The sequence below is a fragment of the Ambystoma mexicanum genome, chromosome 12 (assembly GCF_040938575.1).
Source record: "Ambystoma mexicanum isolate Mex_15411 chromosome 12, UKY_AmexF1_1, whole genome shotgun sequence".
NCBI classification, from domain to species: Eukaryota; Metazoa; Chordata; class Amphibia; order Caudata; family Ambystomatidae; genus Ambystoma; species Ambystoma mexicanum.
In genome coordinates, this window is record NC_090936.1 from 594,248,636 (window position 1) to 594,264,044 (window position 15,409).

General features: G+C 46.6%; 1 protein-coding gene across 1 annotated transcript in view; it reads right to left on the bottom strand.

Annotated features, from left to right (window-relative positions):
- Positions 1-438: 438 nt before the first annotated feature.
- The window catches only part of LOC138513855 (solute carrier family 35 member E4-like), an 85,990-nt gene continuing 71,019 nt past the window's right edge, over positions 439-15,409 (bottom strand). Inside the window, exon 2 of the mRNA XM_069628967.1 lies at positions 439-1,905. Within this exon, the coding sequence (XP_069485068.1) occupies positions 1,487-1,905 (419 nt within the window). The 3' untranslated portion in view covers positions 439-1,486. The remainder of the gene's footprint in view (positions 1,906-15,409) is intronic.

Below are 15,409 nucleotides of genomic sequence, written 5' to 3' on the forward strand. Positions count from 1 at the left end.
GCGCTACCTCTGCGCGCATGCCTGCAGCCCAGGGATTCTTGGGGTCACAGGTGCAAGCTGGATTGTGAAGTGGTAGGGAGCAGGGGTGGAAGGGCACAAATGATGTTTGAACGTTTGCAATACAATTTTACTTCATCTATTATTTGTGACAAGGAAACAAAATGTACTTTACAACCCGCTCTGACTCAGTAAATTGAGCAAAACCAGACAAAGTGGCAGGTTGTCAAGGATATTTTGGGTGTTCCTTTAAAGCAGTTATTTGTGCAAAATCTATTGACAGCACAAGTGCACTTTATATATTACACGAAAAACCTTCCCTTTGAATTATTCATGTCCATTTATGAATGCCTCATATTAGTTTTTATTTTTGAAATAAGGCTATGAAACATATAAAAATCCATCAGAAAAGACTTGACACACAAAAACTCCAGACCTGTGTTTGGGTGGGAAGCCCCCGCTTAGGTGCTTTTAATGAAGACCCTGCACAGACAAGAGACCCCTGTATGCTGGTGCCTTTTCTTTTAACTGTGTTAGTACAGTCAACCTCAGTTCTTGAAGGTGATCCCTTGTGCTATTGATTTGATAGACAGATTTGTGCTTTGAGGAGTCCCTGGACCCAACTGTTGTCACCACCTTCATTTCACAATCCATAAGTGATTCTTATCATCCGATAGGATCTACCATCTGGGTTTCCCATTACGAGGGACCTTAAAACTTTCTTCCCTATTCCACAAGGCATTGCCATCCACCACTACTGTCCCTGCTTCTGCTTTTCATAATGTGTTTTTCATTCCACGAAGGATGTGATCTGCCCCACCATTACCACTCTTTCCGTTTATTTCATTCTGTGAGGACATTTTTCATCCCTCTGCATATTTGCCACTTCTGTTTTTCATTCTGTAAGGGGGTCCATCGCCCCACTACAAGCAGTTATTGTTCCCTGAGGGATTCTCCTGACCCCCATCACTTTCACCATCTATTTTTCATTCCAACCCTCCATGTTTACTCTCATTTCATTTTTCCTTCAATTAGCTATTTCTCCATCCCAACAAGTGTCTCCACATTGATTTCTCATCTACATAAGGATAATCACCACCCCATTCATCCCTTTGCCTCCCTTTCTGGTTCCACTGGGGAGTCCACCAGCCCCACCAGTGTTATGCTCTCCATTCCTTAGTGGACGTCTCAGACAACCGAGGTTGCTGTCTAGATGTCCTGCCCCATGACCAATTCCCTTGAACTCACTGGTGTAATCATTTGTGTTCCTTGATCTAAAATGTATTGCCCTACCCCCACAGATGCCACCATTACTGTCTAGTTCTGTGAGGGATTCCTCCCTTCTTACCACTGTCGTCACCTGTGTTTGGTACACGAGTGATGTCCTTAATACCCCTGGTATCACGGTTTCTCGTTCGATGGCAATTCCTCAGACCTGACCAATGTGATCGTTTCCAATTCTCATTCAATAAACTTGACCCCACCTATGTCACTGTTTCCGTCGCTCTTTCCAAGAAGCTGCAAGGGCTGCCACTGATGCAGAGTTTTGATACAGCAGGACACCAGAGAGAGTTAGGGCTGTGCCAGCCACCCCCAGGAAGCTGACTGGTCCCCCAAACAAGGCTTGGGATGCCACCACATTGCCCAGCACTACCAGATTCCCCAGTAGGTGTAAGGTGACCGCTGACGTCTGCTTGACCACAAAGAAGCTGGACAGGTTGTAGAGAACCGAGCTGGCACAGCTGAGCAGCAGTGAGAGCCAAAGTCGAGGACTGCCCCGCATAAGGAGCTCCCAGAGTGCTCCGCTCTCAAATAGCAGGGTTCCACAGAGCAGTAGAAAGAAGCTTGGCAGAGACATGACGTACAGAAGTAGTATAGTGTCGATGTTCTCCTCCTGCAGCAGAACTCCTGCAAAGAAAATACAAGAGTCATTAAGACAGATATTCAGAGTGGTAACAAGTGCACTCTCTTGATTTCTGGCATACATCCTCGTTCCTGCCACACATCTGTGAAATTAAATGGATCTGCGTGTGCACAAATCCTGGAAAAGTAGGGACAGAAATGTACAAATCCTGCTCTTAGATGATAGGTCATGGGAATTGTTAATTCTACGTGGGTTCCCTCCCGTATGAGATTACTCAAGGACAGTAAGAATCCACAACTTGCCCATGACCAGCAATGCACCCAACCCCTAAGCAACTCAGTACATTACCCATAGCCAACAGCTCAGGAAAGTCCCCCGAGCACTGTGCCAAGGAGGAATGGACATAACCTCAGAAAGTCCACGATGGTTTAAACCCCTCCCAAATTCTAGGGTTCCCTTACCTATTATAGCAGACCCTACTTCAGCTACACGCCTAAACATACAATATATTCTATCCTGGGAGGGGGATTCATTGTGTGGACCCGAGGTAGATCTGTGATTAAGACCTACTACAGAGCATGGGAACTTGGAAAAACGGAGAACGATTTGTTAATAAGCTTAATGAGAAAAGCAGCGAACTCACGCAATGCTCTGATGCATCCTGGGATATGGGGACGGACGGACGCGTGGGGGGGTTGTAGACTTTGTATTTAACATGTAAAAAGCAATAAAACAAGTTATCTGTGCCCTAAGAAATCGGAAATCACATCTCTTAAAATAGGCACAGTTAACATTACATCTGCTATCAAAAATACCAATAATGTCTACAAGAGTTCAATGTGCACTTCTTAGGAATTGCAGGAATATGGTTCACTGAAAAATACCATATAGTCAAACTGGCTATAAAATAATGCTCTCCATTAGAACGAATAAAAGAGATGAAAGAGCAGCTCATGCCTATTCAGAGAGATCAAGGCTATCCCAGGTTGGCATGCGGACCTCTCCCAGTTTTGAATAGTATGCCAATGCTACATCAAAAATAACATCTCCACTACGTTTTTGTGGTCTGCCGCCCTCGAGGTGTCAACCCCTCCTTTTCCTGAAATGGTCAGAGCTACCGGCTAGTGTACGAGCCTTCTCAAATAAAAATTCTTTTAGTTGGGGATCTTAAGCAATGGATCGACCAACCAGAGCAATCTAAAACATGCAGAGAGGACATCAAAGTCACTGAATGACAAACTGGTGTGCAAAATTAATAGCAGGGGCTTCCTTGGGACCATGGTAACAGAGAAAACAACTATACTATCACAACCATATCTCTTCTGCACAATAAAAGACCAAAGACGTTTTTCGAAATTAACAAATAACTAACCAACCCACAACTACCTACCAATCACCTCAACACCCATAGCAACTGGCAAACTTTCATGCTGGGTCGTTCAGGATAGACTTGCCCAAATGGAAACCTATATTGATCACCAGAAATGATCAGATGGAGCAGCAACCATAAACCAGGGCCATCCGCTTATCATTGCTATGATATGATGTGCTATTTATACCGCGCTGATTACCCAGAGGTTTCTAAGCGCGGACCCGGGACTCAAACCTGTGTTGCTCTGTGTCGTCTTGCTTCCAAGGCGAGCGCGTTGCGCTGCGCTATCCTCCCGAGACTTATGGAATTCAATGCCTTTACAACTGAAGAGCTAATTAATACTACTCAGATCATGGAAAACATAGGTAACCCAGTAATTTTGTAATGCATGTGTAGTTTCAAGCAGTATCCTGACATCACTAAATGCTGTCAGCATAGCGCCTCGCCTAAAGAGTTCACTGCAGACCCAAAGGTACCTGATAGTTACAGACCCATTTGTTACCATTCCTTACACTTCTAAAAAGATAACTACCACCCAACTCTACAGTGAAAAGCACCTCCTACATTATGAAAAACAATGTGATTGTCACTCAAACAGGTATATGAATATTCTAAAACGACTTGATACAATACAGCACCAGCCATAGTACTCCTTTATCTACAGGCTGCCTAGATACAGTCAACCATCAGACACCAATTCAAAGATTACAAGTTCAGATGAAAATAGATAGTCCTGCCTTGGATCACCAACTACCTGGATAATTGCATCCCGAGGGTCAAAATGGGAGACTTCCACTCAACAAGTTTACCCTTAAAGTGTGGCGTCCTCGAGTGCTTCTCTCGTCACAATTGCCATTTAATATTTGCATTAAAGTCAGTTGTGTGTTTGTGTGTCTGACAAGAGTGTCTAGACCCCTGTGCATTAAAAGCTGCCTTTGGAGAAGGGGTCAGACTAAGTGTGAGCAGAACGCACATACATGTTCTCAGCGGATGACGACTTAGGGGTCACATATCTTTGCTGCACTTCTAAATGGTCCTTTACTTGCGATCTTGCCCGTTGGGGAGCGCATCAGCAGCGTCTGATCAAGTAGCCGGCCCGCCCCATAGCCACACTGCTTCGTGTTGTGAATCTCCGCTTGAATACAGTTCAAAGACTTTTTGTAGGTCAAGACGTCCCCAGAATAGTGAGTGGGAATGGGTTAGAACGAAAAACCTCTTTACACTTTTCTATGGGCGAGCGAAGGAAAAGAAAGTGCAGTAAGAATCGTAATAAGGAAATGCCAAGTGTTTCCTGGAAGGGCGCCCGTGAATAGCAGTGTAGCTGGGCCCCGCTGGGATCCAGATAGGCAGGTGGATCAATGGGTTATTCATGCTCAGCTGTAGGTGCTACCAGACCTTTCAGGGACCATTCTTGGCCCAGTGCAGGCGTGTATCAAAGCCTTCTGCCCTGAACACACTCACTACAACCAAATCGCTGACCATCTACGTAGCTGCAGGCCCTGAAGCTCGCCTCTGCCAGCGATTGGTGCATTCATTTGGACTGGTTATTCTATGGCCCACATTATATACTCCGTTAATAACCAATGCAAAAGAATCCCTGGTCAACAAACACTTAGCCTTTGCAAACAGAAAGTATTGCACTTCTTTCCCTTCAACGCGTTGTGCAGGTATATACAGCTTATAAATAAAAACATCCCATGATGAGCGCAACAGTGAGTTTCCTTCACTGTTACAATTAAAGGAGTCTCATGAATCAAATATTGCTTTAAGTTTTTGGGTATCTCAAGGACACAGGCTCAGGAAGATGGCACCTGTTTTCCTCCCCAGAGCTCTGTTCACTTCATGTATAAATAGAAAAAGTGAAGTCAGTATTTTAAGAATGAAACCTTTATTAGATATTGGCCCTCATTATGGGTCCGGTGGAAACACTTGCCGGAATCATCGGGGTATTACAGCCCCCGGCGGTCCGGTTAATCAGGCGCCGGTAAAATGTTGATCCCCGGCACCATTAATGACGAAGCCGGTGCTTCCGTGAAAATCTGCAGGCGGGCGCCGTTCCGCCCGCCAGGTCTGACCCTGGCAGGTGGAACGGCACCCGCCCACAGACCCGTAGTTTGCCGGTCCAGAAACAATGGTGCTGGTAAACCTACCGGCCCCGGTGTTTCTGGATCAGCAAACGTGTGATGGGGGCCATTATCAGGTAAGTGTTTGTTGGGTTGCTTGCGCTTACCTTAAAGTAGACAGATCTACCCATAAGATTTCAATTGCATTATTTTATTGGTTCTAAACCAAGAAGACGTTGCAATTGATCACAGATTAGAAGTAGTTACAAGGTGTCACATTTCACAAATGGTTACAAGTGTCCAGTGTCACAAGCAGAGGCGGATTTAACACTCGCCATGCAGACAAACGGCGAGTGGGCCCCTGTGTCCTGCCCCACCCCTTGCCAGTCTCTCAGACACGCAGAAGCTCCAGCTCCTACTCCACCTTTCAATTTCCTCAATTTTTGGGCCAGTGGATCCAGGGTCGGACTGGGCCATAAAATGATCTCGGGCACCAATGAAAAAGTGGCCTACCGTAGCAAATGGCTAATCATTCCTTTTGAGACACTGTTTGAATAGCACCCAAGGGGGAGTTTTTTGATAAAATGTGGTGCAAATTATGAATTTTAAAGTATATTTATTCAGCAGCACTGGTCAAAACTACTAGCCGCCTAGTGAAGTAACTCAACAAACTGACCCACATGGGCCAAAAAATGGCCCACTTTGACCCCAAAAACTGTCCCACACCATAATTTTGTGTTTTTGGTTCGGCCATGGGCCTATTGGCCTATAGGCCAGTCTGAGCCTGAGTGGAGAGAAGGTGCAGCGGACGTGCCTCCCACAAGGAGGAAGGAGCTGCCAGGGCCACCAGGCCTATATTTAGCAGTGTGCTGGTAGTCAGGATCTGCACTCTGTACACGTTCCTGAAGGTGCGTGCATGCTGAAGGCCCAGGAGACACAGCAGAGAAGAGAGAAGTTTGTTTCTGTAGCATCAGATCGCACAGGCAGCCAGGAAAACCAAGTGTTACCCCTGTCTCTCCCTTCCTGCCTGCTTGCATTGCACACTTCAACAACGCATGTTGCTGTGATCTGGGCTCTGGGGGTTTAAAGGCCCAGCCCCACACCCATATCTTGGGGCCCTGTCCTGATTTCCTGGCATTTCTTCTCCTTTCTAACCCCCGCTGCAACATTCCCCCTCCCCTTCTGATTCACTGGGGCTGAGTCTATTATCTCATTCCCCTGGGGCCCTCTTCCATTTTCTAGACCTTTGTGTACCACTCTGAAGCCCCCCCCCCAAAAAAACCCCTGTTCCCGACCTTGGGGGTTACTTTGGCTGGGCCCACAACTTCAGTCCCCTGGGGCCCTGCCCAGATTTTTCTGTCCAAGCTGCACCCCTTCACTCTCCATTCCCAAACCTTGGGGGCTTCCTTTGCCAGCCTTTGTGCCCCATGCTATAACCCATCCCGGCCCCCTCCACCACATAGGGGGAGTCACCTTCCCGTGACAAAATAATTTTGCAGGCCACTTTAGGCCCGGTGGCAATGGCACATCAGAAGCAGTTTGTGGCGCTCACAGTTAGCAACATACAAACATACCTCTTATGGTATCATTTGTGGCAAAAGGCAGTTATACACAGCACAGTGAAATAACACATTAGGACTCTTAGGAATCCAAGGCACTGACTGTTCCATTTTTCTTTGTGGCCTGCCTGGGTTTTTGAAGGCGCTGTACAACAAAAGACATGCAGACTCCCTAATTCCTATGGTATGGCTTGACATGAGAAACATCACAGACAATAACATTACAAACAGTGACATTGATCTTCAGTACTCTATGGCATCATTGGGATTAACATTAAGAGGTTTTAATGTGTAAGCCAAGGGGAGTTTGTTGTGTACTATATGAATTGACATTATATATTTCATATGTAACAAGGTATTTCAGTGGGTTGAACGTTCACTTCTGTGATGTGTGTGATCTGAAGGTCAAATTCTCTAATACTGGCAAGGCCAACACAGCCCTTCATCCTCCCGAGGTCGATAAATCGGTGCCATCTTTGGTTGGGTGATAATTGTATGTGAATATGTTTTATGTATAGTGTTTTGGGGAAAGCAACATTTAAATAACCAATAATTATCATTAAGTAGAATTTAGTGACTCTTGAGAGTAGATTATATTTCATAGGAAAAGTTGTAAACTGAATTGATTTTTCGGGCTCCCAATGTTGGTAGATCAGCCCGATGAGATTGCATGATTTGCCCAGGATTATACACTTTAAGTAGTGAAACCAGATTGTGCCCCACCATGCGCTGTAAGAACCGGACCACATATCTTCCCAGGTATACTTCATATCAGTATTTACTAAGGTTTAGTAATCAAAAGGTTAAATACTTATTAGCCTAGCAATGCCTTGAAAAGTACACATCACATAATAAATGGACCCGACAATGTATATACATTATGGAAATGGGTCAAGCAAAAAGAATGTGATATGTTTATTTTTCCCCTCCTGGATTTAAAGTTTTCATGTGTAAACCAAGAGAAGTTTATGTTGTGCACTATATGAATGGACAGTATATTATTAATATCTAACAAGGTAGCTCAATGGGTTACGCTCTCACTTCTGCACTGTGTGTGCGATCTGATGGTCTAAGACTCAAAGGCCGGCAAGGCAAACCCTGCCTTTCATCCTTCCGAGGTCGATAAATCAGTACCAATTTTTATTGGGTGAAAATCTTATGTGAATATATTCTATGTGTAGTGGTTTGGCAAAAACACTACTTAAATAAACAAGAATGATAATTGACAAGAGTTTACTGACTTTTGAGAGTAGATTTTATTTCGTAGCAAAATTTGCAAACTGAATTGATTTTATGGGCTACCAATGTTGGTAGCGCAGGCATGATGAGATTGCATGATTTGCCAGGGATTACACACTTTAAGTAGTGAAACCAGTATTTTGTCCCAGGGAGAGAAGTAAGAACTTCACCACATATCTTCCCAAGTATACTTAATTTCCGTATTTGCTCAGGTTTCGGAGTCAAAAGGTTAAATCATTTTCTAGCAATGCCTTGAAAAGTACACAAATTACATAATACAATAACCTAACAGTATATACACATTGTTATAGAAACAGGTCAAGCAAAAGAATGTGATTATTTTATTTTACCCATCCTGCATGCCAGGTTTTCCTGTGTAAACCAAAAGAATTTTGTGATGTGCAATATATGAATGGACACTTTGTTATTCATATGTAACAACTCTATAGTTTGGGTGCACTCCTTCAATTACATCTGTGATGTTTAATGATATTTGACGTGTAAGGGGTAAGGACACCGGGCTATGCATAAAATGGATCTGCATGCTGTAGGAATTATCCTGTGAGTCACACCATGTGATGTCTTCCCATTGCCCATGTTCATAAGGCCCCCATTTTTCTTCTCATTTTCTTTTTAAGGCTTGCCCTGCCACGCACCCATATGTGTCAGTCATCAAACATTGGATCCAACTAATCTTCTTCGAGCCATTTGTCTAGGAAATTGTGTGGTCTTGATAAGCTGCTAGTGCCCTTCAAACATGTTCATTTCCAATATTAGTTTCAGGCTTGATCATCTAATATTACTATTGAGAGCAAAACCTGCTCAGGGGGCCTAGCTGTTTCCAGTTAGTCAGACCCCTAAACAGAGGTAAATATAATAAGGACAGCTTAATTTTTTAAAAAAGAACGTTTGTCCCGAGGTTCACCACTGTGCACTTGTGACCACAACTCCACCCACCCTAAGCTCTGCCTCCATTACCCCCCCAGCCCCACCTAGGGCCCATTGTCAGGTGCTGCCCACTGGGCCCTTTTCCTTCAATCTGCCACTGGTCACAAGATTCAAATGGTTTACAAAGTGCCAACATACAACATATTTAGAGGCACATTCAATTGTTTTGCCCTTTCCCGGGCTTTCTCAAAGCACAAGTAGAAAGCGCAGAGAACATATGAAGAGGCCATTGGTCTGGCAAGGGAAGGACAAAAAGGATGTGGGTGAGGGTTTGCCTGGAGGAATCATTGGTATAGGTGTCAGAAATAGGTAGGCCTGGATTGGAGACCAGGATGTCCTTTTTAAACTTCTTCCTACCAAATTTAGTTAGGAGAGCAGGATAGTGGATAGAGAAGCAGTTAGAAAAGATAGGAGAAACAGAGAGCCCCATAGAGTAGGTAGGGAGAGGAGAGAAGAAGAATGGGAGTAGGAGGGAGGGGGACAGGGAGCCACTAGGGAAGGACACAGGAGGGGTGCAAGCAGACGAGACAAAGAGGGACGAGACAGTAGACCAATACGACAAGAGCTCAGACAATAGTAGAACAGTTTGCTAAATGAACGATTTGCTAAGAAGACAAAACCAAAAACAACAAGGACAAAGCAGTTGAGATATGAGAACCTGGAGGAAGGAAGAGTGCAACGGAACACACAGCAGTAAAATATAGGACAGGGCAGTCAGTGAGGCGAATACAAAAACCACAAAAAACCAACACAGAAATCCTAGATGAGGAAGGAATATAAGGAGAAATACAAACAGTGTAAGCAAAACCGCAAAAGCGGACCTAGATGACAGAAGAAAATAAGGAGAAATACTGGCAGTGTAAGCAAAACAGAGCAGTCAGTGGGGAAATAACAACAGCAATGACAGTGATGACATAAGTAGGCAAAGATACAGCAGAAAACAGGAGAGTAGGACCAACAGTGACCAGGGCAGAACAGAGGGCGCGTGGGAGCAGGAGGGGTCATGGAGGTGGGGGGCGCGAGGAAGTGTGCGGAACACGCGGACAGGGAACGTGAGGAAGTTGCAAGACACGCAGTTAGGGAGTTGTGAGGAACCATGTGGTCCAGGAGTGCGAGGGACCACGCGGGTAGCATGAGGCAATGGTTGGGGCACGCGGTCAGGGACACGATAAGGGAGTTGTGAGGAACCACTCAGTGAAAGATTGCGAGGGAACAAGCGGGCAGTGTGAGGCAATGCGCGGGGCACGCAGTCAGGAAACACAAGGAAGTTGTGAGGTCACGAGGAAGGGAGTCGCGATGAAGTACGCAATCAAGGATTACGAGGAACCACCCGGGCTAGGAGCAAGGCAAACGCGGAGCACGCGGTCAGGGGTGCAAGGAGGAAGCGCAGACCCATGAACAGGGGCTGGCGAGGAAGGACGCAATCAGGGATTGTGAGGGACTGCGTGGGTTAGGGCGTGAGGCAAGCGTGAAGCACACGGTCAGGGGATTGCGAGGGGGTAGCGAGGACATATTATGTGAGAGCACTTCTTTCTTTTCTTGAGAACTATCCCAAACCCCTTTTTTATTAGTTGTGAGGTTTGGCAATACGTTTCTGAGTATAGGCACTTTTTATTTTGACACAACGCCTCTAGGACTGCCTTATTTTTCGTTTGATGGTCGACGCTTGCTCCCATCATAGATATAGGTTTAGATTAGCTGTTTTTCCAACCACCTGCATACAGCAGTCATTGTTCAATAAACACCCTTGAACTATGATCACTTGTGTCATACTTGTTGTTACCATGACTTCCTCAAAACGGGAATTTCCCAACAGAGACATGGCACAATCAATTCCATGAATACGTCTCTTGCCGCGCAATAGTGGGAGTGCAAGGGACTGCTTGCAGGTCGTCCCTCGGGGCGCCCACTTCTTCGCATGTTAGTCCCTATTTCTGGTGTTCAGCCCCCTTGCCAGCCCTCTGCGCAGGCCGCGCCCCCCCACTGCTCGTATTCTCGCGCAAGGCCCACAGTGGCTCACACAGGCGTGCCAGGCCAGTGCAAAATCCACGCACGTGAAAGGAAACATGCTGCGCACTCGATTCATGAATCAGCGAACAGGGTTGCGCACGCAGATCGGGACGGAAGTACCCTATTTTCTGCGCAATAAATTCCATGAATCGGCCCCATAATGAGCACAATGCATTAAATGTTATTAAAGTTAATAAGTGCAATGTTTTCTTTTGTTGTAACCTTGTGAGCTCAGGTTTTATTTATTGTTTCATATGTCCCTGAAGCAAATACCATGAAAATATTTCATGTCATGTGACCATAGATGAAGCAAGGAGAGACAGAAAAAATACACACATGCGCGCGCACACACACACACACATATATGCATACGCAAGTCGCTAACGCGGTCACAAAGAAGCTAACTATGCATGCCAATTAAAGAGCTGGCAGATACTTTAAATAATCTGAGCAAGGTGCACAGAGTCTCAGTTAACAGGAAGTGAATAAAAACAATACACACTTGCAGTTTAAGGGGGATTCTATGAGACTTAGAAAAAGTAGTGAAAGATTATTGATGGCGAGAGGTTTAGGGGGCTTTTTACTCACACTCGCAGTGTAAAAGACATGCTTGCACAAAGGTCCATTGGGCTGCATGTATGTAAAGGACATATAAAGGGCAAACTTAGTTGGGAAGCAACATAGCGCTACAAATAGGACACTTCCAGGGGGTACCAGCAGGGTGCAGGGCTAGCAGAGGGGCTTGGATATATAAGGGAACGGGAAGCGGGGCACCAGAAGAGGAGAATAGGGCTCAGTGGAGCAGCAGATATTGGCTTCTGCCATTACTTGACTAATCCTCAGGAATCAGCTTTCCCGGTCGGTATGGATTAAAGCATTAGCAGTGCTTCCCTTCATTTTTTATTTGGGCTATAAGTGGTGCTGAAAGTGCTACCTTTAAGATGAAACTATTGTCATTCAAATAATAGCTTTAACATAAGGGCTCTGAATTAGGGTCGGTAATGCTTTTCAATGGAGATGCCATTTGATGAGGGATACAAAGGGTATTTGGTGGTGTTTGATTATGTAATAATTCCCATTCCCTGCCCCTAGCCATGCTAATCCCGATGGCTAATCCGACCCATTCCTGCCCATTTCGGAACTCTTTCAGCTCTGAGCTCTTCCATGGAGGCAGCCATCTTGGATGACTGTCTCGAAGGAAGCTCTCTGGAGACAAGGCAACACGAACAGCCATCTTTAAATTGCCTTCATAAAATAGAAGGTTTATATTCCTTAGAATTTTGTATATTATTTCATGTAAGCACCCTCTTTTAAATGTACTCGGTAATCTAATAAAACACCACATTCCCGTCGTGAGTATACTCTGGAGTTTTCTCTGCATGCATGTGACTGAGCCAAAGTCTCAGCTTCATATGGAATGTGCATCACGGGTGCTTGACCCCTTAAGGTGCTTCTACGAGATGCAGGTGAAGTTCTTGCTTACGGGGATGGACATTGATACCTGGAGGCGTTGCCCTTGTGCATATGAAGCCCGAGGAACGTCCCTCCTTTGTGGGATGGATTGCTGTACCATATGATAGCTTGGTAGCCTGCTGTGCAGTGCTGCGTGGGGGTCTTCGCAATGTGGGCTCCTACACTCTGAGAACTCCTGCTCGTACAGTGTGCTAGGTCTTGAAAAGACCCGTGGTTACGCTGTCGGAACTGTTGGGACTGGGGGCTAGCTAGCCTTTTGGCTGTAGCTCCTGAGATTCTACCCGGGGCTACAACCAAAAGACCAGGGGCTATAGCCCCCTTAGCCTCCCCAGCAACGCCCCAGGGCTGCCCATACAGTGTGTGCAAGAAGGCAAGCCCCAGTTTCAAAGAGAGGGTGGAGTTAGGAGCAGCACAGCTGGTCTCACGCGCACTGCACGGTTGGGATCCACACTCTAAGATTGAAACGCGCATCTGAGGGGTGGATGCACACGAACCACTGTGGTGAAGTCCCTGCTTCTCTGGGTTGGGTGCATTACACACTGAGAGGCAGAATGCTTGCTGTGTGTTCCTTGTATCTGGCACATATACACCCCTAAGGAGGTCCCCAAGAGACACCATCCCGGCTGCGCTTCGTGTGCGTGCTGCGAGAGATGAACGAGGGCCACATCCATGTGCATACCTGCTGACTGAGTGTCATGCTAAGGAGCGCTGCTTTGACTCCCACACCACTTGTCCTTGGGAGGGAATGGAGCACTGGAAGGGACCTGCACCAGTGTTGCTGGGGCCCAAAATGTGGACTGGAAGTGGCGATGTTTTGTGCCGACTGCGGGAAGCCAAGGAAAGCAAAGGAGACAAGACCAGGAAAAGAGACGTCACTTGCATGTATGTCTCTGTTTGCGCACACGTCTGAATAGTGCACATTTGCACAACGTAAGCAGTGCTTAATTTGTGGGGGTGGTTGCCGGTGCCCAACACCGGCACTCGTTTTTGGGCACCGGAACTCATGCAGAACCAGCGCACTTGCAATTGCTTGGTTTGTTCTTCCACTTCGCTTTGCTTCGATTATAAATCATTGGGATTTGTCATTCTGATATCTCTTGTGCTTGCAGGTTGCAAGCCATGGCTGGCTGGACCTGGGAGGGGCCAGCAATAGCAATGAACAACAAACTGTTACAAACAACAGCCAATGAAAACTACCATTCTGTTGTTACTATGCAGCATTTGATCCATTCTGTATAGTAACACAGAATGTGCAGTTTTCATTGGCTGTTCTTCTGAGCCAGTGAAATTACATGGTGACGTTTTGTTGTTGCCACAGGAGGGAGCGCAGCGCCACCTTCATTTCACGAGTTAGTGTGAAGTGAAGGTGTCGAGGCGTGGCATCGTCGGTCCTGACTTGTGAGAGAGAGAGCCTGTCCTGCTGCACTGCGTGGTGCGGTCTAGTTGCTTCCTGGGGCCCCCTCTGCCTGCTTTTTCATTTGTGCGGGTGCCAGTGTGCACTCCCGGCCCCCCACCCTGAGGCCCGACAGGAGACCAAGTCCCAGCCGGCAAAGCAGGTAAGTCACTTGTTGAGTGCGGTGCAGCCTGAGCCTGTCACAGTCAAGTGATCAGGCAAGGAAGGCCCAGGTCGGGGCCTGGGCGGCGGCACGGTCCCCTGGTGGTGTCCTGACTGCCAAGGAGTCAGGACTCCACCAGGGGCCCGTCCGAGCCCGGGCTTCTGTCTGTGTGACCTGTGTGCAGTGTGCTGCTGACTGCAGTCAGTGCCAGGCCCAGGCCAATTTCTGTGACTAGGAGCTGCCGGCTGCCGCAGACTTAGTTGGGTGACTCTGCCGCGGGTAGCCGGGCCTGTGGATTGTGCCCAAACGTATATTTTTTACTTTTTTCTTTGAAAATCTGACCTTCCGTGGGGCCGGTGGCCGAGACCCCGCCCCACGGAAGGTAGCTTTTAAAAGAAATAACTTATTTTGAGTGGCGGCTGTGGCCCATCACTTCGAAAGTGTTGGGCCCCAGCCGCCCAAATATACCTTTTTTCTTTTAAAATCGTACCTTCTGTGGGGCCGCTGCGCCGCGCACCTATTTTTGTCATCATCAGGCTTAGCATGGCCATGGCGGTGGTGGCCCCACAGAAGGTAGCCTAAGTGACTGAGGCAAGGCAGTGCAAAGCCCAGGACCAGGTGGGGCACGGGTGGCAACATGGTCCCACCAGTGTCTGTCACAAAAGGAATGAATTGTCGTTTGCAACTTTTTAATTGGTGCCGAGCCCGACACGAGACAATTGTATGCCCCAGTCCGACCCTGGATAGCATTCATCTAAGCAAAACATGAACTGTGAATTTTTCCTGGGTGTTTCCGTTCTTCCTTTTAATGTTATCAGCCTCATTAGTTCACAAATGAGCTTCAACGTGGGGAACCGGAACGGTGCACGTATTGGGCCGAAACCGAACCGGCTGCACTTGGCGAGAAAGGCCCATGCAAAGACGAACTTCTGAAATGCCATTTCAGGCTTAAAGATACAGACATGGAAACTAGACGGGGATAAACGTGGTGCACGTGCCCACTAATCTGTCAGCATAAATAAAACCACTAGTTGAGTATTCATGTATAATTCTCAACCATCTTTTGCTGTCATTTGTTTACATAATTCCAGCACATGTTTTCTATCCTGATGTGTGGTTTATACACCAGATGTGGCTCCTAACCTAGGTACAATACGCTCCGAGCATGTGCTCCGAATGAGAGCACATGCAATCCTCAGATAGGAATCCTCAGATGGGGAGGTGGATGTCTGTTACACCCCAGTTTATTGAAGTATGTAAAGAACATGTCAATGGGAAGGAGATATCCGAATATGCATTCTCCTCTGGCTCCTGAATATTGGTTGACA